The sequence below is a fragment of the Xiphophorus hellerii genome, chromosome 19 (assembly GCF_003331165.1).
Source record: "Xiphophorus hellerii strain 12219 chromosome 19, Xiphophorus_hellerii-4.1, whole genome shotgun sequence".
NCBI classification, from domain to species: Eukaryota; Metazoa; Chordata; class Actinopteri; order Cyprinodontiformes; family Poeciliidae; genus Xiphophorus; species Xiphophorus hellerii.
Genome location: NC_045690.1, coordinates 14804675 through 14831877, shown reverse-complemented (window position 1 = coordinate 14831877; position 27203 = coordinate 14804675). Strand labels below are relative to the sequence as shown.

At 37.0% G+C, this 27203-nt stretch overlaps 2 protein-coding genes across 4 annotated transcripts; both read right to left on the bottom strand.

The window, feature by feature from the left end:
- Positions 1–26: 26 nt before the first annotated feature.
- wdr35 (WD repeat domain 35) lies at positions 27–12722 on the bottom strand. Of its 3 annotated transcripts, none has more exons than XM_032547978.1 (29): positions 12613–12712; positions 12332–12390; positions 12132–12249; positions 10376–10447; positions 9824–9916; positions 9611–9739; positions 9306–9439; positions 8891–9056; positions 8658–8803; positions 8324–8449; positions 7866–8051; positions 7741–7776; positions 7591–7651; positions 6693–6837; positions 6248–6317; positions 5950–6003; positions 5669–5778; positions 5332–5551; positions 5162–5242; positions 4797–4933; positions 4020–4223; positions 3796–3942; positions 3380–3512; positions 3163–3273; positions 2667–2831; positions 2073–2213; positions 1773–1929; positions 715–955; positions 27–471 (listed from the first exon to the last, which is right to left on the bottom strand). In XM_032547978.1, the coding sequence occupies exons 2-29, from the start codon at positions 12353–12355 to the stop codon at positions 321–323; spliced, it is 3558 nt and encodes a 1185-aa protein (XP_032403869.1). In that variant the 5' UTR covers positions 12356–12390; positions 12613–12712; the 3' UTR covers positions 27–320. The 3 variants fall into 3 exon arrangements, with proteins under 3 accessions (XP_032403869.1, XP_032403870.1, XP_032403868.1); XM_032547979.1 differs by having other exon boundaries at positions 12647–12665; XM_032547977.1 differs by having other exon boundaries at positions 12332–12722.
- A 1490-nt stretch (positions 12723–14212) lies between these two features.
- Positions 14213–25213, bottom strand: LOC116708544 (matrilin-3-like). The gene is made up of 11 exons (XM_032546415.1): positions 24587–25213; positions 23186–23761; positions 21080–21199; positions 20289–20408; positions 19560–19679; positions 19143–19262; positions 18873–18992; positions 18389–18508; positions 17122–17241; positions 15391–15492; positions 14213–15232 (listed from the first exon to the last, which is right to left on the bottom strand). Exons 1-11 carry the CDS (start codon positions 24861–24863, stop codon positions 15180–15182), a joined length of 1848 nt encoding a protein of 615 aa, XP_032402306.1. The 5' UTR covers positions 24864–25213; the 3' UTR covers positions 14213–15179.
- Positions 25214–27203: the final 1990 nt, after the last annotated feature.

The following is a 27203-nucleotide window of genomic DNA, read 5'->3' as shown; positions in this document are numbered from 1 at the left end:
CAAAAATCTGAGAATTTAGTGAAATTGTGTGTTTACTTTTGACTTTATTGTAAAACCAGATACAAACATCTTATACTTAAGTAATTAAAACATTTGAAGACAAAATACATTTAACTTTTAAACATATACAAAGTGAAACAAAGCTCAAGATTTCATTTCTTGCTTAGACTATCAACAGCATGTATTCATTGAGCTGCTTGTCTCTAATAATCACGTCTGCCTTTTTAGAAAATCTGAACCTTTAGCACAAAATAAGAGGCAGATGTTTAAAACTTCCCTTTTCTATCTGAAACAGAGTCCCGCCAGGCAACTTTTGTTCCTTACACTACTGCACTGTGGCACAGCGGGCAACAGTTATATTTACTGATCTCCTGTTCCACTGCACAGTGTTTACACACACTGCACATCCAAAACTGGTACTCCTGGATAGGACGACCGGTCACGATGCATGTGGGCAGTTTTCCCTCAGCTCTAATGAAAAACAAAAAAGCAGAACAGGTTGAAGGAATACCAGGAAATGATGTGGGAACTTTAAAAATTCACTTCCAAGAAGATAAACACCCCCTGTGCTCTGATATGTCATTAACATAATCACACATACTTCCAAGGACAGTCTTAGTGTTCTTACAGTGTATTGTTTTGGGTCAATACTCTAACAATGGAAATGTCTATGGATATAATGAGGGTTTGATCTTGACACTGTGGTGTTCTCACCCCTCTGAAGAGCCCTGGGCCTCCACCACGCGGCTGTCCTTTGGGGGATATTTGGTGAAAATCTGCAGGGCCAAATCCTCGTAGAGCTGCTGCTGCTCAGAGCTGAGACTCTCCAGAGATTCCAGCTTGATGAAGGCCTTTGAGCAGGTGCCAAAGGACCGGTTCGCTGCAGAACACAGAGCCAACAGGGAATAGATCTCAACAGCGGGGATGATGTCCTCGTACTCACGAAGATGAAGGGCTGTAAGATGGAAAACATGAGGCAAAGTTTAGAGGGTCTACAAACTGACAAATTTCCACTGAATGATTTCCCATTAGATTTAAGCTTTAAACTAACTGGCTTTGTCAACAGCTGGCGAATGAAGTAACACCAGACAACATGTCATAGATACAGAAAGCTCAACTGAGTAAAAACAATCGTTACATCATCTTCATCTCATCTGGTTTAGAAATGCGTTTGACTTTAAACTAAAATTCTGATGTCTGAGACATTTAATTATTTTGGAAATCCTAATGGAGTACAAAAAGTTTATTCATGAGTGATTGTGATTATAAGTAATTCATACGCCCATTAGGTTTTGGCAAGAGTGAGCACAGATTGTAAGAGTGATTTCTAACAAAGACATGGTATTTTAGAAAATATAATTATTGATTATATTGCTGCTTACACAGGTCCATGTTTTCCATCTGATGTGCATGTTTCTCCCTGTTACTGTAACACCATGAGGAGCTAGATGATTCACAATGGGGTTTGGGAGGAGATTTCCTCAATGAAGCATTTCAATGGATAATTTCATTATTGCAGTTTTTGAACACCAGGTGGCAGAAGACTTCTAAAATAATAATCTAGTAGCAGTCATCTTTTAAAGACAGTAGAAAACGAGCTGATGAATCTGGTTTGTTATTAATAGAATCTATTCAAACTCAACAAATATATGTTGTTGTTTATCAATGTCGTAAGGAATACCGTAATCGTATAACACGTGAATACACATTTATATAAACATACAGTATATTAATATATTTATAATTTTAGGTAACTGGGAATTATTCTGCACCTGTGCGTGTGGCGTTCTCTGGGTAGCCTGCATGGAGCTGCCTCTGAGAGAGCAGGAAGAAGTGATACGCTTCAGCTCCGCGCCAGGCGCTGTCAATGATGCGATTGTCTGATGACGTTGCATCTTCTTCAAGAAGGCCAGCAAGTGCGAATGTTGCCTAATTACAAATAATGATACACACAGCAATACATAATGTTGATTCAATAAGCTTGTAAATGGTCCAAAGCAATATTTGTGGTTAAGCTTCATTGAAGAAAACATACACTAACTACAGGGTACAGATGAAGGGCAGTAATTTACCTCTGACTTCTTTCCTTTGGCTTTGATCTGCTGGGACGCCTTCATCTGCTCATGGTAGTCCTCAACAAGCTGAGCTGCCAGAACGTAAAGCTTCTTCACCCGCAGAGGTCGACTCATTTTCTTCGCCTCCTTGTCCGCTATCTATAATCAGAAGTCACGATCACACTCCTCAATTCACCATTCGACATTTGCAAATGAGGTGCTGTTTGGTTGGTAAGTGTAGATGACTACTAACAAACTGGAGTTGTGAGGAGCCTGAACCAATAAGAGATTTTAATCTTAGTTTTATTCATTATTAAAATAAAAAAGAATGTCATTCAAAATGTAAAAACTTCCTGCTTGAACAGACTAAAACAGAGCCAAAAAAAACCAATAAATCCTGAGCCTGGAGTCCTTCTAGCAGCTCATAAATCTTATTTGTGGCTTAGTTAGTTTGTGTCAATTTTGGCCAAATCTCACTCAGCCAAGGAGAGATTTTATCCAAGAAAGGTGTTTAATTCTGGGGAGTCAGGAACAGACTTTTTGACCTGAATATAGTAAAACATAAAAAAAACCAACTTGTTTCTAATGATAAAAATAAAGCTTTACGCCCACCTTAAACATGAGTTTGGCTGCATCAAGAAAGTGGTGAGCTTTCCGATAAAGTTCCACTGCTTCTAGAGTTTTATTTTCCTCTAGAAGATGAGAGGCATATTTGGAAAGGAGAGATTTTATCTCCTTCATGTTGTGGGTTCTTGCCAGTTCCACGGCTTTGTTCCACTGATGAGAAAGCAATTGAAGAAAAAGAACAATTCCTTTTTTAATTAATCATTGAAAAACATTATATTTATAAAATAAATCCTAAAAATTTCTTAAAGGGCTGCTTATAAATATAAAATTGAATAAAATTAAAAGCTCTAATGTTTATCATTTTACATTGTGTCCAACTAAAGAGCTATTGCAACAAAGATAGAAGTTTTAGAGCAGGATTCACACCCAAAAGCCAAATATCTATGAGCGGGTGGGCAGGAGGATTCAGGTTGGCTGATCTTGTTGGATCCGTGCGTCACTCGGAAACTCCGGCGCCACAGCTCATCCGTCTGTCTCTCACCTGGTTCAGATGGACGCATGTGTCCACCGCTGCTTTTGGCTGGTTGGACTTCAAGTAGGCCTTCACAGCCTGTTCACACATCCCCACTGTGGCAAACATCTCTCCGATTTCCTACACACAGATAGGCAATAAAATGGGATAGAATGTACATTTACAAATTGTCCAAAAGCCCGCAAATCTCATGGGAACTAAAAAAATGTATTTAAGTTTGGCGCACCGGTAATAGTTTATGATTTTCAGGGAGGTCTGCAGCTAGCTGCTCAAGGCCATTATAGTCCTCCAACTTGTAGTAACAATCTGCCAGCCTCTCTTGGTTACGCCCCTTAAGGTAGTATGGGACTGCCTTCACCCTTTAAAGGAAGATGTTTAAAAGTGAGAACAATGATTCAGCTCCTTTTTATCCTAAAGAAAAATAATTGAACAAAAAAAGGGGTGGTGGAGAGAAATCTTTTTGGCTACTCCCTTCTTCAATTGTTTCTTTTGAGAATCAAATTTTTCCCCATTTGCCTCCAAACTAAGACTTCATAATTCTATAATTACACAATAATCCACAAAGAAAACATTTTTGTTGTCAGTTTCTACTTGACATGTAGAAATGCTACAAATTAGAAGATGAAAAGTAGAATTAAATACCACTTCTGTCTGTCAGCAAAGTAATCTCCAATGCCATTATTAGCTTGAGCAAGCAGAGCGTCATCCGAGTATCCAGAGCCTGTGTCAAGAAGCTGCAGAACCTTGAACCAGTCTCCCAGCTTGATCCTTAGGTTGATGGCGAGATCTCTACAGAGACAGGCACCATCACATATAAATAACTGATTCAAAGTCAAGAGAAGTTGGCATAGAGTGTCTTGATGTACCTCCGATCCATATTCAGGTACATGCTTTCAGCTTCCTCAAATCTGCCGAAGTAGGCAGCCACTTCGGCTTGTTTCATGGGCTCGCTCTGCAGGTTGCCCAGGCGCTTGACAAACTGAATGCCCGGGTAGTCTTTGCAGCGGACAAACGCCTCCTCGGCTGTCTTCAGATCAAGTTTTTGTAGGGCTGCCTCAGCCAGCAGATGCCTGGTAGGTTAGCAATGAAACATGTAGAGACATTATGTAAAGTTACAAAGATTAGGGATACATAGCATGAAGTGCATGCATTTAGAACCAATTCAGTTCAGTTTATTTATTGCTGTCCAAGTCAATTGCATACATTTCAAGATTTATGAAACAATTCTTCAGTGGAAAAGCCTGTTATTTAATATTAACGATATTATTACTATTACAGATTGTGACTAATACATAATGAAGGCTGGTTTTGTTGTTACAACCAGTTTTTGAGTGATCCTGCAAGAACTGACACCTGAACCAAAGAACACACAATTGCAAACACTCACACACACTCCTGTTTGTACTCATATGGGAGCTAGACGTTTCTGTTGGTAGGGTAAAGAAAAGTTCAAATGCTGAATATTATGAACTTTTTAAAAGTGGATTTATTTTTTTACTCTAAGGTTTTTACAATCTTTTCACTTCAAAAAATCAACATTACAGTGTGATTACATGTCTGCTCCAAAAAAGAAAAGTAAGTTATAAACATCAACAAAAGAAATCTGGGAAAATAATTTCAGCACCGTATTAAGAAAAATTCACCAGAGTCTTGGGTGAGGATTGTCTTCAATGAACTGTGAAGCGTCTTCAATGCCCACTTTCTCAATCAGTGCTCTGCTGTCTCTCAGGGAGCGGATTTCAAAGTTAAAGAGGTTGTCTTTATTTGGCCGCTCTGGATTCTGCAAAGAAACAACGCATGATCATCTGATAATTGTGCATGGACTGAAACTTTTATGGTCCATAATTCTAGTTATGTCAAGAAATGTATATTTAGCTGTTAAATGTTGACACGTTATATTAAAATAATTTTATGACCAAATTGTAAGTTCACAATGTTTAAAAAAACACACAAAAAACCGAGTTAATAACCATTGTGATTATTTCTTGTCTTAAATACTGTAGTTTACCTTCATAATCTCATCAAGCAAAACTGATTTGATTTCCAGATCCTCAAAGTTGCAGATGTACCCAGAGGTTTGAATGGGCTCCTGTTGGTACAGATTTAGAGATGTGTTAATATATTTTAACTGTAAATTAGACAGCTGCATACTTGTTCTGATCACACTCAAAAACTTACTTCTGGGTCAAGGTTCCTGAACACGTACATCCTGGTTTTCTCCATCACGGCAAACAAATCCGGATTGTCATTTGCCCACTTCAAGTCCCAGACATCTTTACGCTCAAACTTGGACGGATCTCCTGCAGCGGCCTGGTCTCCTGTCCCTTCGCTTCCGGCAGGACGAACTTCCAAGTCCAACAAAGTCAGCAAGCCCGAGATGTCAATTATGGCGAGACGACTAAAGATGATGATAAATTATGAGACTTAAAATCAGAAATATAATGTTCTTCTTAAATTATTGTTAAAACTTATCTTGGCTTATTCTGCAACACAGCAGATGACAGTCAGTGGCTACCTGGAGTTGCAGTTTAGAGATAGATAATGAGCTCGGCTGTTTGAGGAATACTTCTGGACGAGGGCTACATTTGGAAGGGTGTATCTCTGGATGATACCGGACTCACGGCCCTGTAACAACAAACACTTTTTTTTTTTTTACAAAGATATGTTTTTACACACGTGTGACTTTTATTTCAAAACATTAAATTAGTGAGACAACAAGCTAACTAACAGTACAGAACTATGGCCTTGTCTCATTGAATTGACTTCCTTTCTTCTATTAAACAAAAATGTACATACCACTATCAGGGTTTTATCTGTTGCTGTAATGCAGCAGATGGGATCTCGAGTTGTCTGTTGATAATAAAGCAGAACAAATCAATAAGAAGTGTAATACTTTTTTATTAATAGTGAACTCTTTGTTTTATTTGTCCAACCATGTTAATTACATTTAAAAAAATCACCTTTTAGTGCTTTTGTTATCTTGAGATAGAAGGGAGGCTGCTATTTTGAAAAGCTTTTAGTGAAAGTGGGAACTTTACCAAACTGGGACTTTTGAATGCATAAATACTAAAGAGGCAAAACAAATATATCTTACTGCAAAGGTATTTGAAATATCTGGATCATCATCGTTGCCTCCAGATGGACTGCTGTCGATGTGATAGAACCTGCAGAGAGCGGAAACTGGGAGAATGAGCAAGAGAAAGCACACAGACAAGCAGCTGCCGTTCCTCTGGTGTGATCTTTGGTCCGGGTGCGAGGCTAGTCTTGGCAGTGCAATAAAACACAACCATACTGTCTGGAACCTCAGTGGTATTTCATGAATGAATGAATCCTTTTCACTGTGCTCTCAGGGCCAACATTTTGCACTGTAACGATGAGCCAGTAAAGCAGAAACTAGCACTGTGGTGCTCCACTATAAGCGTTGAGTGAAGGATTGTGTAGAACGCAGAGATTTATGAAAATATGTTGTTTTGTTTGCTAAATATGTGCGTAAACCTTGTGAATATAAGGGTAAATGTAATAAACATGTCTGGACTCACCTCTCCCTGCCCCCTTTCTTGGTTCTGGTCACTTGGTTGATCTCCAGAGCGGTCAGTTTCTTTGCCACTCTGTATTGCCACAGATAGAAAGCTTCTTTGGAAGCAGTAATGACATGTGTCCTCGTCATGGTAACAAATAGTGGATCTAACCAGAAAAAGAAAAAAATCAACATGCAGCGTGCTTGGCTTTTGGCAGCTTGGAATGAAATTAATTTGTGCCAGCTTTCACTCTGTTATTTTACAGATTATGTGGGAAAAGCACTCATACATCCAGACCTTCTCCATATTTCGTCATGAACCACAAATTGTATTCAATATATTGAACGGAGATTTTATGCATTCAATTAATACATAGTAGTGAAACAGACAGAAAATGAGGCATGGTATTCAAACTCTTCATAAATAAACCTCTTGAAAGCATGCCAAGGACACATTAGGCTCCCTTTACTCTGGTACCCCCAAGTGAAACCCATTGCAAACAACTCTCTTCAAAAGCCGTATAATGTGTAAGTAGTGGACAGTATTCAATTTGATCTCAGTATAGACACAGCTGGTCTGTGAAGGATGTTCTTAAATCTGACTGATCCAAAATTACTTTACAAAGAAGAGTGGGCAAACATTTGTTGAACTGGTAAAGACAGGCAGCTGTAAGCAAAGAGAAGATATTGTGTCGATTCAGGAGGGCAAAACACACATGATAACTTGTAAAAAAAAATATTTAAAAAAGAGAGATAATTTCCTTCCACTTAACAATTATGAGCAAGTTTGTCGGTGGAGCAAAAAAATAAAAATCCCAATAAGAACTTTTGAAGCTTGTGGTTATAACGTGACAAAACATTTACAAAGCACTTTATTCCAAACTCTTCTTAATAATTTGAAGAATTAGTATTAAACTAACCGATGTCGATGTATTTGGAGTCCAGAGGAGTACCAATAGAATTGCAGAGGATCAGGACGTACTGAAAAATACACAGAAGGTTATTATATGACCTAGATACCAAGACAGATCACACTATTTTGCAGAACGAGATTTAAAATCTAACATTACCCTCGCAAGATTCATGGTTTCTGACCCAACATCATCCTGTAAATCAGCAAATTAGAAAAACAAGATGAAAGAACAATCTCTATTTTCTAACAAAAGAAAAAACCAAAGTCTTGTTCCTTTATTACCTGAGGTTGTTTTTCATCGGCCTTGCTGGCCAAGATGCAGAAGTCCCCTGAGGTAGTAATAGAAGTTAAGTTCTTGACATATTTCACAAACTTCTCGTTGTTTTTGGTGTCCCAGTAAACTACACAGTACTCCTGGCGCTCTGGCTTTGTGTAGGCGTACACCACGGTGCTGCAACAGTAGCCCCACTGGTGGAACACAAGAAAAAGTGTGAGAAGAATTACCCAAACCATCAGCATCATTTCAGTCTGTTCTCAAATCTCTTTATTTCTCTTGATACTAAAGACCTGCTGAGTAATTCAGACCTAAAGTTAAGTCTTTCTCTGAAACAATTAATCCAAGTATACCTTACCTAGAAAACTTGAAACAAGCTTATTAGTCAGACCATCGGGATTTCATGAATTTAGCAGTGTCTACCACAAACAATCTGCCAGTATTAATAAAGAGTGTTAGTATTTACTTTGTAGTCTGGCCTTATGTTGGCAAAGTAGATGTAAGAGTCCACAGCCAGGGCGATTCGCAGACCTCCTCCCTCCCATGAGATCCCAGATAAGTGCTTCCCGGATACTTTCAGAGTTCTCAGATGCTGCATAGAACCAATCACCAGGTAAAGCATTGAAATAAACATTTTTCAACCATTTCATAAGATTTTTTAACCTGCACTTGTAATGCTTTTTGAAAATGAATAATTATATTGGTGGTTATCATAGTTATAATGCTATTGATTCTACCGTAGATTTTGTGAAGTATAGAAATTATATTTTATACTATACTGTTTTGATATGCACACTTACCTCTCCAAAGGGTGTGTAGAACTGCACCACATTATATTCTTTGTCCATATTTGTGGCTCTGAGGGAACCTGCCACTGCCAGCACACTGCCACAGTGGTTCCACTGGATACTGATAACATTCATCAGAGTGTCGATATATACTGGGTCTGAGAATAAAGTAGTGTCAAGTGGCTGTTAGAAAACATATTTTTCACGTTCAAAATCAAGGAGTGAAAAGGTTTTCGGTTGCTCACTCTCATCATTCTCATAGCGCATAATCTGACACCTTCCATTGTCGAAACAGATGGCAAGGCACGGACAGTCCGGCTCACTGTAACCCCCAGCTCCTGCATACCAGTGGATTCCAGCTAAACTGACAGCTCCGGTTGCCCCGGCGAGACAGCTGATGTTCATTTTCGTCTGAAAAGTAACAACATTTAGAGTAAGCAAAAAGCAGACCGTGAAATTATTATACATTTTTTAATTGAGAAAGCATTCAGACAAACAGTATGTTAATGTCACAATCGTTCTCATCCACAAGATCTTTTATAACCAGAAGAATGTGTAACTTATTAATGTTCTTCCATGACAACATGAAAGACTGAAGGTTGTGCAGTTCAACATGGCCAAGTTTCACAATATATACTCCATTTAAGTTCACACACTCACGATGAAGTTTCCTTGATTGTCATAAATATGTACTTCGCCGTTGGCCATGCCGAACAGCAGGATCTTACTGTCAGGAGACCAAGCAACATGAGCAAGTTGACTCCCTTTCAACTCCTTTCCCCAGATCCGGTTGCCTACAAGTGACACAAATACAAAATGCAACAATCATATTGAAGATGTTTATATCCATTTGTTCATAAAGCAATGAATAAATTTGTTACAATAAATTAAACAATTTAATCTAACTAAAAGGGAACTTTTACAACCTTAATGATATGTATTGTTTTCACTTAAAGTAACAGTACCATCCACCGATCCAACAATGACAGCCCCGTCTTCATACACAATGCAGATCTTCTGACCATCAGCGTTCCAGCTCATGCTCCTCACTACTGATTTGTTCCTGTTGTTAATCATCTCCTCATACCAGGCACCTGGGGACACAACAAAGGCTGACAACTAAGTAACACAAATTCGCTACAAAGCAAACAAAATCTTATTTTGGCTGCTGTCCTCACTTTTGTACAGCATCCACACAATAATGAGTCCATTCTGGTCGCTGGTTGTCAGTTTTTCATTCCGTTCATTCCAGGTCACTACCTGCACTGCACCTAAAGTTGTTTCAAGTATGAAAAAGGAGATCATTTTTATTTTACTCATTTTTGTTTGGATACTACAATTGGTATGAATATAAAAACATTAACATACCAACTACCAACATAAAGACAAATAATAAAAAATGTTAAAAACCAAACAAAAATAAAAGAAAACACACAAAGCAATTACATATGCACTTCAAAAATATATTTTAGAATAGAGTGCTGGATGAAAACAAACATGAGGAACAAACCCTTGGCAGTACATCTTAAGAAGAAAGATATTGTTTTGCAAAATGTCCAACTACTGAGTCAGATGAAACTTATTCTTTTATACTATGATGCTAGATGTATTCAAAAGGTATAAATATCACCCCACAAAAAAATTATTAGGGAGCATTTCTTTTAGCATGTAGATTAATTTCACTTCCTGCAGGAACAATCATGCAATATAATTCTGAGCACAATACTCACCACTGTGTCCCTCTAAAGTCTGATTCATGGACAGGTTGCTGGGGGCAGCAAGACCTTTCAGTCTACTGTCGTCTAAAAGACAGTAAAACCATTAATGAGATGATTTATTATTTATTGTGAATTGTACAATATTAGGGAAACATATATTACTGGTAAATATTACATCTATGTAACAATTTGTGATACATAAATACCCTTTTTTGTCTGCACAGCCTTCTTTTGTTTCTGTAATCACAATATTCAAAAATCTAATGTGACTGTGAAGTTAATTGTGGCCCATTTTATTATGAGAATGTAGAACAAAATGGGGTTATAATTACCCCATTTTGTAAGGACACTCAAATCAGTTTTTTGCTTTATGGATTTTTAAAAACAACAGTTTTGATAAATTTTCTAGTACGTTTACCATTTACAGAACAACTGAAGGTCTGTCCCATCGATAGAGTGGTACCACTTGTGCTTGTAGTGACTGAACATTGAGAGACCTGTGGTAAGCCTATTAAAGTTTCAGCAGATTTCTTTTAAACTGTAATGGCTATTGTTTTATTTCCTCATAATCTCAGTCACACAAATGTTACGTAACATTTCATAAATACACTCTGACACATACAGAACATTAATCCTTACTACAATTACAAAAGGTATTTAACTGAAGGTTGAGGTTTTTCAGATTGAGAAAAACAAACTCATGCATTATTAGGTAATAATGTCGATATGAAACAAACTCCCTCTATTTACTATAAGTGATATGCAAAAATATTCATACCTCTTCAACTATTTTACTTTTTGCATAAAGTGAAATTCTGCATGTACTATACACTTCCAAATATTTCACAGTTTTTTGAGAGGTCTTTGTTATAAGGTCTCCACATGATTTCCCTGTCCAGCTTCCCTGTCCCTGCTTAAGAAAAGCATCCATGCCACCACCATTTTTATTTTGTACTATCAGGTTGTGTTCAAGTTGCTAGATTTCAGCTTTCAGCTTTCAGCTCAAAAAACTTTCTTTTGATTAATTGGTAGATTGCAAGGAACTGAAAGTTACATAACACATATAGTACACCAGTGTGAAACATTATCTTATCATCAAACTAAATTCTCCATAACAGCTATTTTCCCCCTTGATAACAAAATAGTGTTTCTAGTTCTATTTACTGCTCTTTATCTGTTTCCATCAATGACTATTCTCTAATTGCCTCGTGTATAATATCATGTCATTCTTTCTCTTTCATATGTTGCACTGCATTAGAACATATTTTATATTTTTACTACAGTTGTTCTTCGTTCTCCCTATAACACCCACCATACCTTTAAGTCCTCCATGATCAATTCATAGCATTTTATAATAATTTCATCTCTTCTGATATTTTCCTGATCAGAAGAGATCAGGAAAATATCTCTATTTTTTGAAATGTTCATCTTTTCTGATACTTTTCCCATATTTTCTGCGATACTTCCATCCCTTTTTTATTAATAACTGCTTCACCTTTTCCCAGATGAATTGCTATTCAATCTATAAAACCTCCCCAAAACATCTATATTTCCTCTAAGAATAAAATGCACACAGGTGGGCTCTATGAACAAATTAGATGACAGCAATTGCTCTGAATTTTATTTAGGAGGAAATGCTTCACAGTTGATTTGCTTGTATAGGGTTAGGGTTTGTTTGTTTGTTACGGAGGATTTTGTTGTTTTATCACAGCTCAAAGCAAGTAAAGCTGTAAAGAAACCGAACCCCAGTTTTAAACTTTCAACTTACCCGTTTGTGTTTCAAGCTTCAACACTCTCAGCAGACCATCTTCTCCGCCACATGCAATGAACCCCTGGTGCTTGTTCCAGGACAGGCATTTCAGATGAACATTGTTGGGAATGGCGATCTACAGGACACAGGAACGTGAGAGGCAAGTTGTTTTCAATATGAATTTAACTGACATACTGGTCAGTGGCTAAACTGCTTACCTTTTTGCTGAGGTAAATGAACATGGTGGTTGCGGGATAATAGCAACTCTGACTTTAACCTACGAATATACAATAAATGTCTCGGTGATGAAATGTAACTGTTAAAAAGAGCTGAAATTAGTCGCGTGGCCTATTTGAATGCGTCGTTTTTACTGTAGCCAACACCGTTAGCTTAGCTAGGTTAGCATTAGATGCCTACGAAAACAAAAGGAAACACATTTTGTTTTTTTAACTGTACATAGTAAAGCCACTCTTTTGTTATATGAGATAACGATGGATACAGCGTTTCGAAACAGTTCACAGACGAAGTTTTACTGCTTTTGTTGATAGCCTGCAACCATCAACGGCTTCAGCTTCCAAACGTCTCCCATGGTAACCGTAGACCGGAAGCATCAAGTATTTCGTTCCACTGGTAGTTGTAGTTTTTCTCGTGAAAGTCCTGCGGCAGGAACATTTCGACCTAATCGCTGAAAAGTCCTGCTCGTTTGCTTGTTGTTCTAAATGGGATTAGGCTTTGCAATACCTTAACTAATTATGAGCTAAATTTCCATCTATTCATCCCGAAAAAGGAAAAACAAAAGTAAAAAACATTAAAGCATCATAATTAAGACTTGTTTTAAAGTTAATTTGTCTGACTTCTGTAAAATACAATAAAATCGCTGTGCTGCAAGTTATTTTTTGAGTCTAGTTTTGCATGAAAGAATTTAAACATGCCAAGGTTTGTAATTGTCTCTAGCACACTGTTGCACAGAAATTAGGCAAACCTAAATTTTTCATGAACACAACAAGGCATTACACAAACTTTAGCAGACTTTTCCTACTGATAAAACTACTTTGTTGTTTTTATCTGTGAGTAAGAAAATTCACAAAAATAAGTGGGACCAATTTTCCATTAATAGACATTGCAAAGCCAAATACTCAACTTTGAATTTGTTTGTTTCTTTGTGAGGTGCAACCACAAATTACAATGTAATTTTGGGGGATTTTATGTGCTACACCAACACAAAGTGCTGCATTGATAAACGAAAGGAGAATAAACATGTTTTTCAAAGTTCCTCTTATTAAATGTAAATTCTTTATAGAAACACCTTCTTATGCAATAGGAGCAAGTCTTTTGTTGTATGCTTCTACCAGCTTTGTGCATCTAAAATGTTGCGCATTCTTTCAAAAATAGCTCAAGCTTACTCAGAATTAATGGAGAGTGTGTGTGAACAGCACTTTTCAAATCATGCCACTGTCTCTCACTTATTTATTTAGGTTTGGACTTTGACCAGGTTATTCTAACTCATAAAATTCACTGGTCGAAACCAATTCATTATTTCTCAAACTGTATGTTTGGAGTTGTTTTCCTACTGGAAGATAAACCTCACCCAAGACTCATGCCTTCAGGCTCCAGCTGTTATTTTCTCTAAGATTTTCCTTTGTGTCACTGTATCTTCCAGTCTGATCAGCTTGCTTGTCGCTGCTTAATGAAGGCATTCCCATAGTATGAGGCTGCCGCTACCATGTCTTCACGTGAGTTGTCTGTCAAACATTGCATTTCTCAGAAGGCCATCTGGAACTCCAAGTGCCACATAACTTCTGTGTCGCGTAAAGCTGCAAATGAGAATTTTTAGAGCTCTTTTAAAATTAGGAATTTCTTCTTGCTACTCCTCCATGATAGTTATTTGTAGAGTGCATGGATAGTTCTTGTCCTATCAACAGATTCCACCACTTGACCCCTATAATTCTGGATCCTATATCTCTTTCAACTGCAGTGTTACTTTGTCTTGAGCCTTTTTAATCACTAATGTTCTCTAGCAAACCTCTGGAGCCTTCACACATTTATTCTGATATTAAATTACACACCATTTACTGTTAAGTGAAAACCAAAGACAGTTGATTGCACCTGATTTTATTTTAGATTGTCAGAAGAAAGGGTCACAGTGCATTTTACACTTTTCAGCTTGTTAGCTGTAAGACAATAAAAGCCATGTATTAATATCTTTGTTTTCATTTCACTGTCATGTGTTGGTCTAACAAATAAAATCCTAGTAAAATACAATGTAATTTATAGTTTGAATAAGCACTACATTGCTTATTCGAAGCAATGTGCCTCTCAAATAACAATACACTTGTTACATAAAACATGTATTCATGAAAATATCCTAATTTTGTTAATGAAGTCATCACTTTTGATCACATAGAAAAGTAGCAATAAGTATCAACAGTGATACAAAGACTATGCCTTTATAAGAGTGAAGACAGTTGTGTGGAAAACGTTGAGTCATAAAAGTTTATTTTATGCAGCCGTTCCCATTAGAAAACATGCAAATAATAACTGTTTTCTATTTCAAAAAGCACCAAAATACGTCATTCAAATGTAGACACACAAAGGCAGAAAATAAAATAAGATAACTGTTTATAGAAAATACATTCTCAAAACCTTTAGCTTGACATAATCTCTAATTAAAAGCATTGTTGCCAAGAAAACTGGGCCAAGTCTGAGTCACATTTGAACTCCCTGAACTATTTCACCAGGGAGTTCAACTATTTTTTTTGTTTGCTAAAACAAACCAAAAAACTTGGCCTGCTTTTAGGAATCAAAGCAAATTATCTAACTTTTAACTGGTTTATATAAGAAGACATAAACACAGTCCTGTTGAGTTCTCTTTTGTTAAATGTGGGCAATTACACCACAGTTGCCATCAATGTAAGTTTATCAGAAACACAGCACCAGAGCAATTTGTTGTAACATTAAAAACACAATGCAGATTTTCAGACTTTAGGAAATTAAAACTTTTACAGAACATGATAACACTGATTGGAATAAAAGTGCTGACATTTTTCCTCTAGTTCCTCTTTGTTCTCAATGTTGGAATGTGCCTTCAATGTCGTTTACTTTGTCTGAAAGTTCAGAAAGTGAACAAACAGTCAAGGAAATGCAAATATTTTATGGGAAAAAGTGCAAATTTAATGTAAAATATAGAAAAATATAAATTGATCTGAAAGATTGTTGTCTTTAAAACCAATTTAAGTTGTAAAATGAAATCTAAATATATGGACTCAAAAAAGGATATTTTTCCAGGTGAGCTCTTGAATGGCTGACTGCACTTTTTTCTGGAACACAATTTGAGCTTCGCACATGCAGGCATCTTCTGAAATTTCACTCCTCATTTCCTCTGAAACAATGAAAACACATGTCTGACAGGGGCAGAAGAAATGTTTGATCATCGTATGCTGGGTATATGACATAGCAGGTAAAAAATTGATTGGATGATTGGAATCAGAGATCAATGTTAGATGAAATTGAAAGTGTTATTTAATATAGGGTGGCTCAGATTGCACACACAATAGATTGGGTCTATGATGATTTTAGTTTAAGACAAAGATTAGTAGTTTTTCTAAAATGTTAAAAGTGTAACCAATTACGACCTTAACATGCTTACTTAATGAGGTCCACCTTAAATGGGACATTAAGACACACATTTATTAAATGAAAAGACATCCAGACAAATATAAAAGCAACATGTTACTAACAATGCAAAGAAATTAACATTTTAATAGTTAAAAGTTTTCCTACAGAACCCTTGTGTATAAACTGTGCAGAACCACTAAATACTTACTTTTGATCAATTTCTGATCTTTGTGTAGTTATAAACAAAACACACATTTAAATTTAAAGGTGCAGAAATGAGTTAAACCCAAATAGTTTTGGAGTTGTTCCTGCAGGTAAAAAGCACAGCTATTGGCCCTTTTTGTAATAAAGCCAGTAATAATTTTTCAACTAATGGATTAAAAATAACTAAAATCAAGTACATGATGCAAAAATGTTAAGACTACATTGAACTACAAAGTCCCTGTTTGAAGTTAGATCTTTCTGTAAAATCACCATTAGCAGTAACTATCTGTAAGGTTTTATCACTCTCTTAGATTGTTGTGTAAGGATTTCTTCTTTTCTCCAACATTTCTTCAGATTGTTTAGATTTGCAGATCTTTGTTTATGCACAACTCTCTTAATTAAAAGGGCACATGTTGCTATTTTATCACACAATCTAGTAACTATGTTACCTGCAGAGGTTATAAAAATACAAACATTAAATTTGACTTTGGAATCTGACACCTTGAAATTGAACCTCTGTTCCTTTCCAACATTTCAACTTCAACAGGTAATTGCAACAATGCTTCTGATTTTGTCTGTACGAAAGTGATTGAGAGCAATAGGTTTCTGACTGAGTTGTGCATTTCTGCGGATGCCAGTAAGACCTCAGGGAAGGGCCAGAAAAACTAACTTTTTTCCCAAATTATGTCTCATGTTATGCTGTCACAACATAGTAGCAGTCTTAACAAATATGTAAAAAAAAAAACATGTGTATATATTTTTTAGAAAAGTTACATACTGCACCTTTAACATGATCATCCTAAATAGAGTGTGAGATAAAGCTCTGCTTTTTTGTGTGTAATTTCTTTGAACATTGCACACTAACAGTAGGGGTTCATTCACTAAGATACCAACTCCTTAGTAGATTGTACTGAGTTCATCTTTCCCACAGTTGAATGATGGGCATTAAATTGTTAGAACATGGCCCTGCAGCCCTTCCCTGGATAAATGGGTAGATTTCTTTCTGCCTTAGCATTGTGTTAACACAGGCCTCTATTGACAGTTATGTAACTTTCCATAGACACCCCAACAGTTGTAGGGAAGCCCGTGCCAGACTGTTTATTCAGGAAATTTGGAACTCCAAGAGATCATCTATAACCAAGCAACTTGAGGTGTGAGGACAGTGTGCCTTGAACACAGAAAAACTTACGTGAACATGTTTTCTGGTCTGAATTTAGCATGTATCCTATTCGACACTTGCAGTTGTAAGAAACACCGTTGTTGATACAGATATGCTGGCAGTCGTGTCCCTGAATACATGCATCCAAACCTGAAGGAAGACACTGAGTCAGTTTACTCTGTCCACAAACATGTTTTGCTTATTAAATTAATGTTTCGTCTATGACATAACCTGTGAATGTTTGAATCACATAACTCAACAGATATAAGAGAAAAAAGTTCCAGAATGTCATCTTTTTTTAACATCAGACATTCAGACTTTTTGTTTTCTGCAATGCCTTTTTTCCATTGCAGAAAAAAAGGCAGTTATAAATGCCAGAAAATCTAAATTGTGGATGGAAAATAATCATCTGACCTATTGATTCTTTGCCCATTTATAAGGATCCATAAATTAAGAAAGCTACTGACCATGCCAGTTTCTATTCTGACAATTGGAATAGTCATGCTGCATGTTTGTGCTCAACTGCTTTGCAACTTTACTCCTCCAGAAAGGTAGTTTTGTTGTCGTGTTATGATGCTGGGAGCATGAAAATTATTTCACAGAACAGCACTGGCATCCCATTGTGTGAAAGAGTCACGGAAAGAGTTTTATAATACATTAAACATGCAAACGAGTATATCCTGAGTTGACACAAGTTGCCTCAAAGACAAAATTTGTAAACAGAGAAGAAATCAAATTTCAAAGTCATCTAGGTCCAAGGTTGTCAAACTGGTACACAAGAATCGCTGCTGGCACAAGGTCTGCTTTTAGTGGTAGGATACATTTTGTCTTAATTTCAAAGTTAAAAGTTAACCAGTTAGATTTTAGACATCATATTTGCAGTAAAAAAAAAGATCATTTACATACAGATGTTTGTTTAATAAAAAGTGTGGAAAAAAATTGAAGAGAATATTTGAAGACCTTTCTGTAGGAACAGGAGCAGATGAATGTAAGCAGCAACAAGCCAGTGGTTGCTGTTGCTGTCTGTTAGTGACAGCAACCGAGTTAACGTGTTCCAGTACCAAGTTGGAAACCAAAGGGGATTAGCTGATTATTGTGTTCAGTGATAAAAGTGACTAAAACGCTAACAATGTACTTCTCTGCACTTGCAAACATTTTAGCATCAAAAGTATACAAATAGGTGATGCCATTTTTTTTCTGATGCTTTACCGCCTTGAAACCTGGAAAATATACACTTCTGGAATTTTTTGTGAAAATCAAGCTGGATTTTAAGTAAAATAAAAATAAATTTGCTTACGTGAGCATGTCTTCCTGTCCATGTTGAGCGAATATCCCAGCCGACACTTGCAGACATATGAGCTTCCACTGTTGACACATATATGCTGGCAGTCATGTCCCTGAGAACATGCGTCTGAGCCTGAAAAGAAAAGGAAGCAGAGACTTCTGATATCAGAAATCCTTTTTCTTTTGGAGAGCATTTTGTGTTGCTGTAAAAAGCTGCACATGAAGCAGTCCTGCTGTGATGATTTTCAATTGTTTATATTTTTATGCAGAGTGGAATGACGAATCTTAAGTATGCATGTTTTCCCGTTGGGATTCAAAACATATCCTGTTATACATTTACATACAAACTAGTCATCAGTTTTGATACAAATGTGTTGGCAGCCATGTTATCCTGCACATGTACCTGAATCTGAAATGAGCAGCTATTACATATTACATCTGTGTGCCTCAGATGAGATGCAATGAACAACTGCTTGTCCAGAAAAGAAAAATCTTACGTGAGCATGTTTTTTTATCTGGATTCAACACATATCCCACTTGACATTTGCACATGTATGAAGCATCACTGTTTACACAGATGTGCTGACAATCATGTCCATGAGAACATGGATCAGAACCTGAAAAGAAATCACACATGATCCAACATCTCCAAAAACAGTGAGAAAAGCAGTGAGAGGGAGGACAATATACCTGACACTAAATGTAAGAATCAATATTCCATCTCACAAATAACTTTTTGGGACACAAATATCATAGCTTTGGCTTACGTGAGCACGTTTTCTGGTCTGTATTTAACACATATCCCGCCCGACACTTGCAGACATATGATGCATCACTATTTTCGCAAATATGATGGCAATCGTGTCGAAGGGCACATGGATCAGAACCTGGAAAGAAACAAATTTGCATGACAAAATATCTAGTGCTGCAATTAATTCTAACCTAACAGATGAAGAAATTAAAACAAGCAATGCAAAGTTTTAATGCAAAAATAATCAAAAGGAATAGTAGGCATATTATGTTTAATAAAGGGAGTATAAGTTAAGATTTTCTGTGATATTTGGGATTTACGCCGTTTTTTTTTAAACATTCTCACACAAAAATTCTACATATCGCTATATCCCTGTGAAACCTCAACATAGCCACCAGCAAAGCATACTAAACGTGGCTGCAAGTTTCCTTACGTGAGCACGTTTTGTTGTCTGCGTTCAACAAATATCCTTTGCGACACATACAAACATAAGAATCTCCACTTTTGACACAAATATGTTGGCAGTTATGTTCTGAAGAACATGCATCCATACCTGCGAAGAGAAACTTCCACATTAACACACAAACAAAAGTCTCCTCTGTACAGCCAAGCTAGAATGCGGTTTTAGAAATAATTTTGTATGTAAATCGGCGATACCTAGGAATCTTTTGCCTGAGTTCGAAGGAAAAGGGGGGAAAACAGACAAATGAATAATTTACATTTTTTTTAGTCTGCATCTAACACACGTCCCACTTAACATTTGCATATGTGATAGTCACCTTTGCTGAAACACATACATTGGCAGTCATTTATCTAAACCGGAAAAGAGGTGCTGTCATGTTCAAACCGACCTCTAACAATGTTTTCTTATTTGATTAGGATGTCAAGTACTCAGTACTATTTAACCTACATAACTACATATATTGCTTGGGTTGTTTGTGCAAACACAACAAAGTAAAGACATGAACGTTTATTGCCAATCCTTACTTTAAGGCATCTGCAACAGCAAGTTCCAATTTTGCATCTACAAGCTAAATAACCTGAAGACCTTTGACTTCTGAGGTAAACTGGGACTTACGACCCTTATTTTTCGAAAATCAGAAAATCTATCAGTCACCGCAGCTGAAACTTATGATCTATTGAAAGAATCAAATGTTCTTACGTGAGCATGTTTTCTTGTCTGTGTTCAACACGTATCCAGTTCTACACTGGCACATGTACGAGTCACGGGTGTTGACACAAATATGCTGGCAGTCATGTCCCTGGGTACAAGCATCTGCACCTGAAAAAAAGTCACTCACACATCAGGCTGAGATAGTTTTCAGGAGGAAGATTATAATAAGGATTTATGAACTTCCACCACCTAATAGTCTGTGTTTTTAACTGTGCTCTGCTAGGCGTTCATATGCAGTAATATGGCTCAAACTAGCAGAGACTTGCTTGTTTTTGTAAGCCAGTATGTAAATGGTTGTCAAGTAAGTTGTTAAACTCTGTTACACTTTTAATCCAGTACCAATGACTGTATTTTCTCTGTCACTAGAGCTTCAGCATCTGGAGCTCTGTTTACAGAACTTGAAGAGAACCTGTGTACTCACACTGAGGTTTAAACACGAGTTATGCAACCAGTCAGACATATTAGTAATTACAGGTTGCAGGTCTTGCCTGTTTGTTTCTTTATGCAAATTCACAACTGTATCACCCTGCACATATTTGACAAGTACCATGAGGTGGACAAAGATCAGGAAAGTCACTGTTATACAAACTAAAAAGAAGAGGACTCAATATAGAACCTTAAAGCACACCAAGATTGCTGTCAACAACTGTAATTTACTAGAGCACATTTTAAATTATTTGGATATAATCTTAAAGCTAACTAACAAAAGGCTTGTCTGTACAATATTTAATCTTAAGCAATGCTGAATACTGAGAAATAAGATTTATTTTTATTCTTACGTGAGCATGTTTTCTTGTCTGGATTCAGGATGTAGCCAGGGCGACACTTGCAGATGTACGAGTCACCACTGTTGACACAAATATGCTGGCAGTTGTGTCCTTGATCACATGGATCCAAACCTAAAAGGAAACACTTCACTGTCTGATTGGCTTATGCTTACTAAAATCACAGTAAAATCAGCTTTTCATTTATTGTTTGGTTAGTCTGTGAGTATTTAGAAAATCTGCCACATGCAAGCAAGTTTGTATGATCTTTGCTATTCAGCTGAAGAGATGCTACATTTATGGGTTACTTATGTGATTTGAATTTTAAGTATTTGTAAGAATATTTAAGTAGTTCAGTGTCTTTAAATTCCAATTACAGCCCATCCTTATATGAACCATGCAGTCAAATAAAAAGTGAATCCAAGCACAAAACTTGTCTTCAGTAATGATTTCACCATTGCAGTAAAGCACAAGTTGTTCACACCAAAACCCCAAAATACTCTTTAGGTTCAATTGGATGTTTAACAGGAAGCTTTTTCTGTTAGTAGCAAATACAATGTACGGCAGGTATTTCCAAAATACATCAGGTGTTTGTACAAATCGACTAATCTTGGCTGTGGAGAAAGATTGTACTTTTGAAACCAGTGTTTCTATCCAATTTCTAAGATTCGGAAACTTAAGCTGTAATCTACCAACAATATTTAGCCAGATTTTCTCAAACAAAAAGCAGAAATTAAATATGTTCAGAGAACGCTGCATGAGAGGAAGTGCAAACTGTTTTTGGACTCCAGTTGGCATTTTGAGAATTTAGTCAAATTAGTTATTCAAACAAGGGTAATTTTTATCCCAAAATCCCTCCATAAATTTTAATAATACCCGCATCTTAACAGTAAGGGCTTGCAGTGTAAGTATAAATATTAAATAGAACTTCACAAATTAGTGCCATGCAAAAAGTTTATACTAAGCAGCAAACATAACCAGTTCTTACTTTTTTGAGCCAGTGCTAAAATGTAATACTAAAGGTATTAAATTCAATCCCTTTAGTTTTAAATTTAAGATATAACATTATGAAGAGGCTGTTATGGATGTTTGAGCCTAGCCTCAACAGAGATCTTGATAGCCATGGTACATGAGAATGAAGCAAAGACGAAAAAACAAAACAAAAAAAACATTGTAAACTTAGAAATGTTAAACTGTGGTGGTTCTAGCAGATGAAAAATCTGGTTCAATGTGGCTCAAGCTTACATTTTAAATTATACATTTTAGCTGCAAAGTAAAGCTAAAAATTAAATAGGTCCAAGGGACCTGTTAGTCGGGGTTATTTGTGCTAGTGAATGCCATCGTAAGAAATGTATTTAGTACTTAATCTTCAGCACAGGTCCAAGCTAAGTATACATTAGCTTTGATGAAGTATGGTTGCTTAGCTGAGATATATGTATAAAGCATATTTTCCTTAAAAATATTGTAAAAAGAATAAAATGAAATGTTTTAAGGTATGGTTTAAAGCTTCTATTGGAAAGTGGCTGTGTTTAGTCAAGCTCTTCTAAATACATGAGAATGAAAGAAATTTCCTACTTAAAAATGGCAACAAAAAACTTTTCTAATGCTTTTTTTAAAGCTAATTGCAAAGCAGTTGGCTTTAGTGAGTTCCTGCTTTAGACGACTTTTTAATGGCTTGCAGCACTTATTACAGCAGCAGCAGATTTCTGTGAACAGAATAGACAGCAACATATTAAGTTTCCTACATTTTAAAGAATGTGGTCAGAATCTGAATCGTCTCTTCTTTAAGCTGGTTAGTGTGGGATTTATTATTTATGCTTAATGCTTACTGCATTAATACCACTCAATGTTTTCACAGTTGCTGGACATCTTTTCAGTAGCATGTCCAATTAGTGATAAATTAGTGGTTGTCTTTGTGTTGTACTTAAAATTAAAGAAGAGGACCACTAGCCTTAGAATGAAGATCCTCTCTACGGTGCTGCCCATATGCTCACAGGTGAATAGAATAGGACCGATCTGACATACCGTTGTTCCCTTCACTGTCACGCTTATTATCGTCTTTCCTGCCATTTAGGCCTAGTCCGTTATCAATATCTGCACTCCCATTATCATCATCCTTACCACACAAAGTTTCCCTAAACTTAGACGTAAGCTTCTCGATCACACCATAGGTCTCCACATAGAAGACATGGTCATCATGTGGCTGGCTGGCCATAAGTTTCAGGGAAGCCATATCAGCTCTGTCAACTCCCACTGCATAGATTTCAATCCCAGATGCTCTGGCTGTGGCTGACACCTCCTCCACCTTGTCCTGAGGTCTCCCATCAGTCACTATAATAGCCACCTTAGCAATGTTCATGGAAGCGGATCTGGCCCCGGCCTCCTTGGTGAAGGCTTTCTCCATGGCGGTCCTGATGGCCATGCCCGTCATGGTGCCTGAAGCTAAGGGCTCAACTTGGCCGAGTGCCTGCATCACAGAGGATTTGTCAAAAAAAGTGTTGAGGAGAAACTCAATTTTGACTGTGCTCGCATAATTAACGAGGCCGACACGAGTGGCATCTCTGCCAATAACCAGGCTGTCCACCATGGCCTGCAGGAACTCCTTGGCCTTTTTAAATTCAGCAGGGCGCACACTGCGGGAACTGTCTATGATGAAAACCAGGTCAATAGGGCGATTTTTGCAATTAGTTCTTGTTGCTGTATAGGAAAAAGAAAACAATTTTATTAGATTCATTTTCTGTTCTTTTTTTGTAAGCAGAGAGAAAAATATTCTTATAAGAAAAAGTGAATTAGTTATTTTGGTAGCTACTTGTGTTTTGACATTTGTGTTTCATGTTTCCTTGTTTATTTGATTGATTTTCTTATTTTATAAAATGACAGCACACACGCACTGTATTTGCCATCACTGGCATCCATATGTATTTTTCCAAGTTTTTATGTTGTTTTTTTTGTTGCATAAGCCCAATAACGGATATTATATCTGTTATATTTGATTTGATAACAGATATAATATTATATTATATTTGATTTTACTGGTTGGTTAATTTTCTTCCAGAAATTATATTGAAGATATGTTCAGTTTAGCACAAAACAATGAACAAAGAGAAAATATATATACAGTATATAGGCCTATATATAATAGTATATATTGTAAGAAAAAAATATTCACACATTTTTCTGTATATAGTTCTTATGTTGAGATGTTCAGTACCTGAACTGCTGCTGATTGTTGCTGGAGAATCTCCAGCAGGCTGCAAGGAGCCAGATGGTGCAGCTTTACGCTGAGATGGCTTGGACCCATGAAACCAAGACTTATTGCGACTAATTTATCAAATTAAGAAAAGTGTGTGTGTCTGAATAGAGCTAAATAGTGCAACAGACTTATGCATCAGAATTGGAGTTGTATTATTATTTCAAGTGCTACTAAACCAATAACAATTTCTACTGCAATCGGATGTAAAATAAACTCTACATATCTAAAACTGCATGGTCTAGCAGTTAAAATGACAGGGAAAGTCCAACCTGCGTCGTCTCTCAGTCCCTCGTGCCTCAGGTAGATGTCGGCATCTTTCCGCGCGCCCCGCTGCAGCAGGACGCTTCTCTGGTCACCCCGCCGGACTTCCTGAAAGCGCTCCTCACTCTGCGCCTCTACAGACGTCCCTGGGATCGATGCTAAGTTCTCTGATCGGTCATAGCGCCCTAGGGACACCCGACGCTGTGACCGGGGCTGTGGGAGAGAGCCCTGAGATCCCACCGCCAGGATACCAAAGACCACCACCTTCCACACTAACGAAACCATCTCGACTTCGTCCAACTGGTTTACAGCAGGGTGCACTCCTATTTATATCCTGCACGACCACTACCCATAAGGCGTGGAGAGTCGGGGATCCAATCCAGACCCTTTTAGTCTTTAAATGAGGGTCAATCCAACTTATCATAGACTAAAGACGTTCCGAGTTTAAAGCTCCTTAAATATTTTCATTTTCTGAAGTTGATATTGGGGATGATTTTATAAAAATGTTTTTGCATAAATAATAGTGTCTGGCAAAAACTGTTGTGTGTTAAAACATTGCAACCTCAAACTTAGTTTTACTGGCTTTCGTTTGACACCCTTGACTTTTATACCCCAAAGTTAATTCAAATGCAACCAATTAACATCAAAAGCTACCGCTGTGTGAATGTAAATCTCACAATAAATTCACTGCAAACTTCCAGCGTCTTCATGTAATGCCTCAGCTGTTAACAGACTGTAAGAGAAAGAGAGATGGGTCAGTTGTGGAGATGTTTAATGCAGGATCGGGTTTCAAAACCATATCTCAAGCTTTCAACATCTCACAGAACTCTCTGTGAGATGGAAAGAGGATGGTACAACATGCAAATCTAAGACTTGTCCATCCACTTATACTGACTGTCCCCACATGAAGCATGGTGGTGGCAGGCCAGCAGCATCCTGCTGTTAGATTGTTTTTCTTCTTACTGGTAGTTGATGGGATGATGGAGGGAGGTAAATGCACGCCAGTAGTAGACAAAAGTTGTCTTAGGATTCAATGGCCTTGAGACAGTTGGAGGTTCACCTTCCACAAGACCAGTGACCTGAAACTAAAATGAAATAGCATAAATCAAATCATACTAATGTGCTGTAGTGTTGCAAATGCTGCCCTCTCATGGAAATTAGTGTAAACTGCAACAGAGAGGTTTTAGAGGCCCTCAGGGTGCAAAGATTAGTACATGTATTGTTCAGACTGGTTTATGTGCAGAACCACTGTGATGATGACACGCAGTGAGGATGAACTGCAAATAAATCCGTAGAAAGGTGATTCAGACCATGGCTGCAGCCAAAGAATCAAAATTCTTATAAGGTAAAAATTAACCAGGATGACCATGATAAATGAGGACATGTTTTGTTTTTACCAGTGAAGACTCAGATGGTGGTTAAGCAAATTATTTTTTAAGGGTGCGCACACTTACCTATTATTGTTTACATTTTTCCCTCAGACAGATTTGCTTGTTTTTTTTTTTTATTGAACTTTACAGGATATGTTTTTAAAAAATGTCCAATCATTTATATGAAATTTTATGAATTTTTATGTGGGTGTGTAAACCTTTTACATCCTCTTTCATTGCATTGCTGCTCTCCACAGATTAGCTATGCTTCCACCAGTGAGAGCTCAGTTTAAAATATAGACCAATTATCCTAACAGTGATGTTTCTGGATTTTTAAAACCTAAAAATAAAAATAAAATGGTGGTTCTTTAAAAATGATGGGAAATTTGCTCTAGTAGATAATGTTTGTGCCACTATAAATGCCACTATAAATGTGGTGTGCTTCCTGTAAATAAATGAGAAATTTTGCTTGCATGAACTCTGATGTGTGATTTCTTCCTCTGCAGAGATCTTACATCAAACAGTCAAGCACTGTAAATCAGCTAATTTGGTATTGACAATCTGGTTTTGGAACCAGAGGTCATGAGCAATTGGCCGATGACCTCACTGTGGCTCAAAACATGTTTTATTTAGCTAGACTGAAGGGAAAATGGCTCTTTGGATTGTAAAGGTTGCAAACCCCGATCTATTTTATCTGTATAATCTATATTACAATCTAAATCTAAGGTGCAAAATCCAATTCTAACAAATTCCAAGTTTTAGTTGTGTTAAGAGAGGTTCAGTACCTGCAATGCTTTAATGGTTGTTGTAGAATCTCCAGGATGCTGCAAGGAGCTGGATTGTGTAGCTTTGTACTGAGAAGGCTTAGATTCATGAAACAGCGATGTAGTGCTTCCAGCTTTGCAAATGAAGAACAGTCAGGGAGTATGACTCCAACATACGTATGTAGCCTATTGAAGGGAGAAAAAAAATAGTGCAACAGGCCTATGCAGCATCCAAATATAGTTGAGTTTTATTTTATTTTTTTAAAGGTATCATATGTTTTCCTGGCACATGGTGCCATTTTATAGCACAATTAACTAACTTCATTACCTTCTGTTGTTATAAAATTGCTGTATATACCAAACATAACCTAAAAGAAATTTGATTTCAAAATTTGAAATGTTGAATTTAGCATCTTACTCCTGGAATCCGTGAGAAGCTCCTGCATTTTCCAGTACTCTGCCTCCAGCAAGTCATCACAGCATTACTTCTT

Excerpts from the sequence above, each read along its gene's own strand:
- wdr35 (XM_032547977.1), bottom strand. The coding sequence starts at position 12,355 with ATGTTCATTTACCTCAGCAAAAAG. Across the intron at positions 3,274-3,379 it reads AAAATCATAAACTATTACCG|GAAATCGGAGAGATGTTTGC; the intron begins GTGCGCCAAACT and ends ATCTGTGTGTAG. Across the intron at positions 2,214-2,666 it reads CAGCCAAACTCATGTTTAAG|ATAGCGGACAAGGAGGCGAA; the intron begins GTGGGCGTAAAG and ends TTCTGATTATAG.
- LOC116708544 (XM_032546415.1), bottom strand. The coding sequence starts at position 24,863 with ATGGTTTCGTTAGTGTGGAAGGTGGTGGTCTTTGGTATCCTGGCGGTG. Across the intron at positions 18,993-19,142 it reads AGACCAGAAAACGTGCTCAC|GTTCTGATCCATGTTCTCAT; the intron begins GTAAGCCAAAGC and ends ATTTCTTTTCAG. Across the intron at positions 15,493-17,121 it reads AGACCAGAAAACATGTTCAC|AGGAAATGAGGAGTGAAATT; the intron begins GTAAGTTTTTCT and ends TCATTGTTTCAG.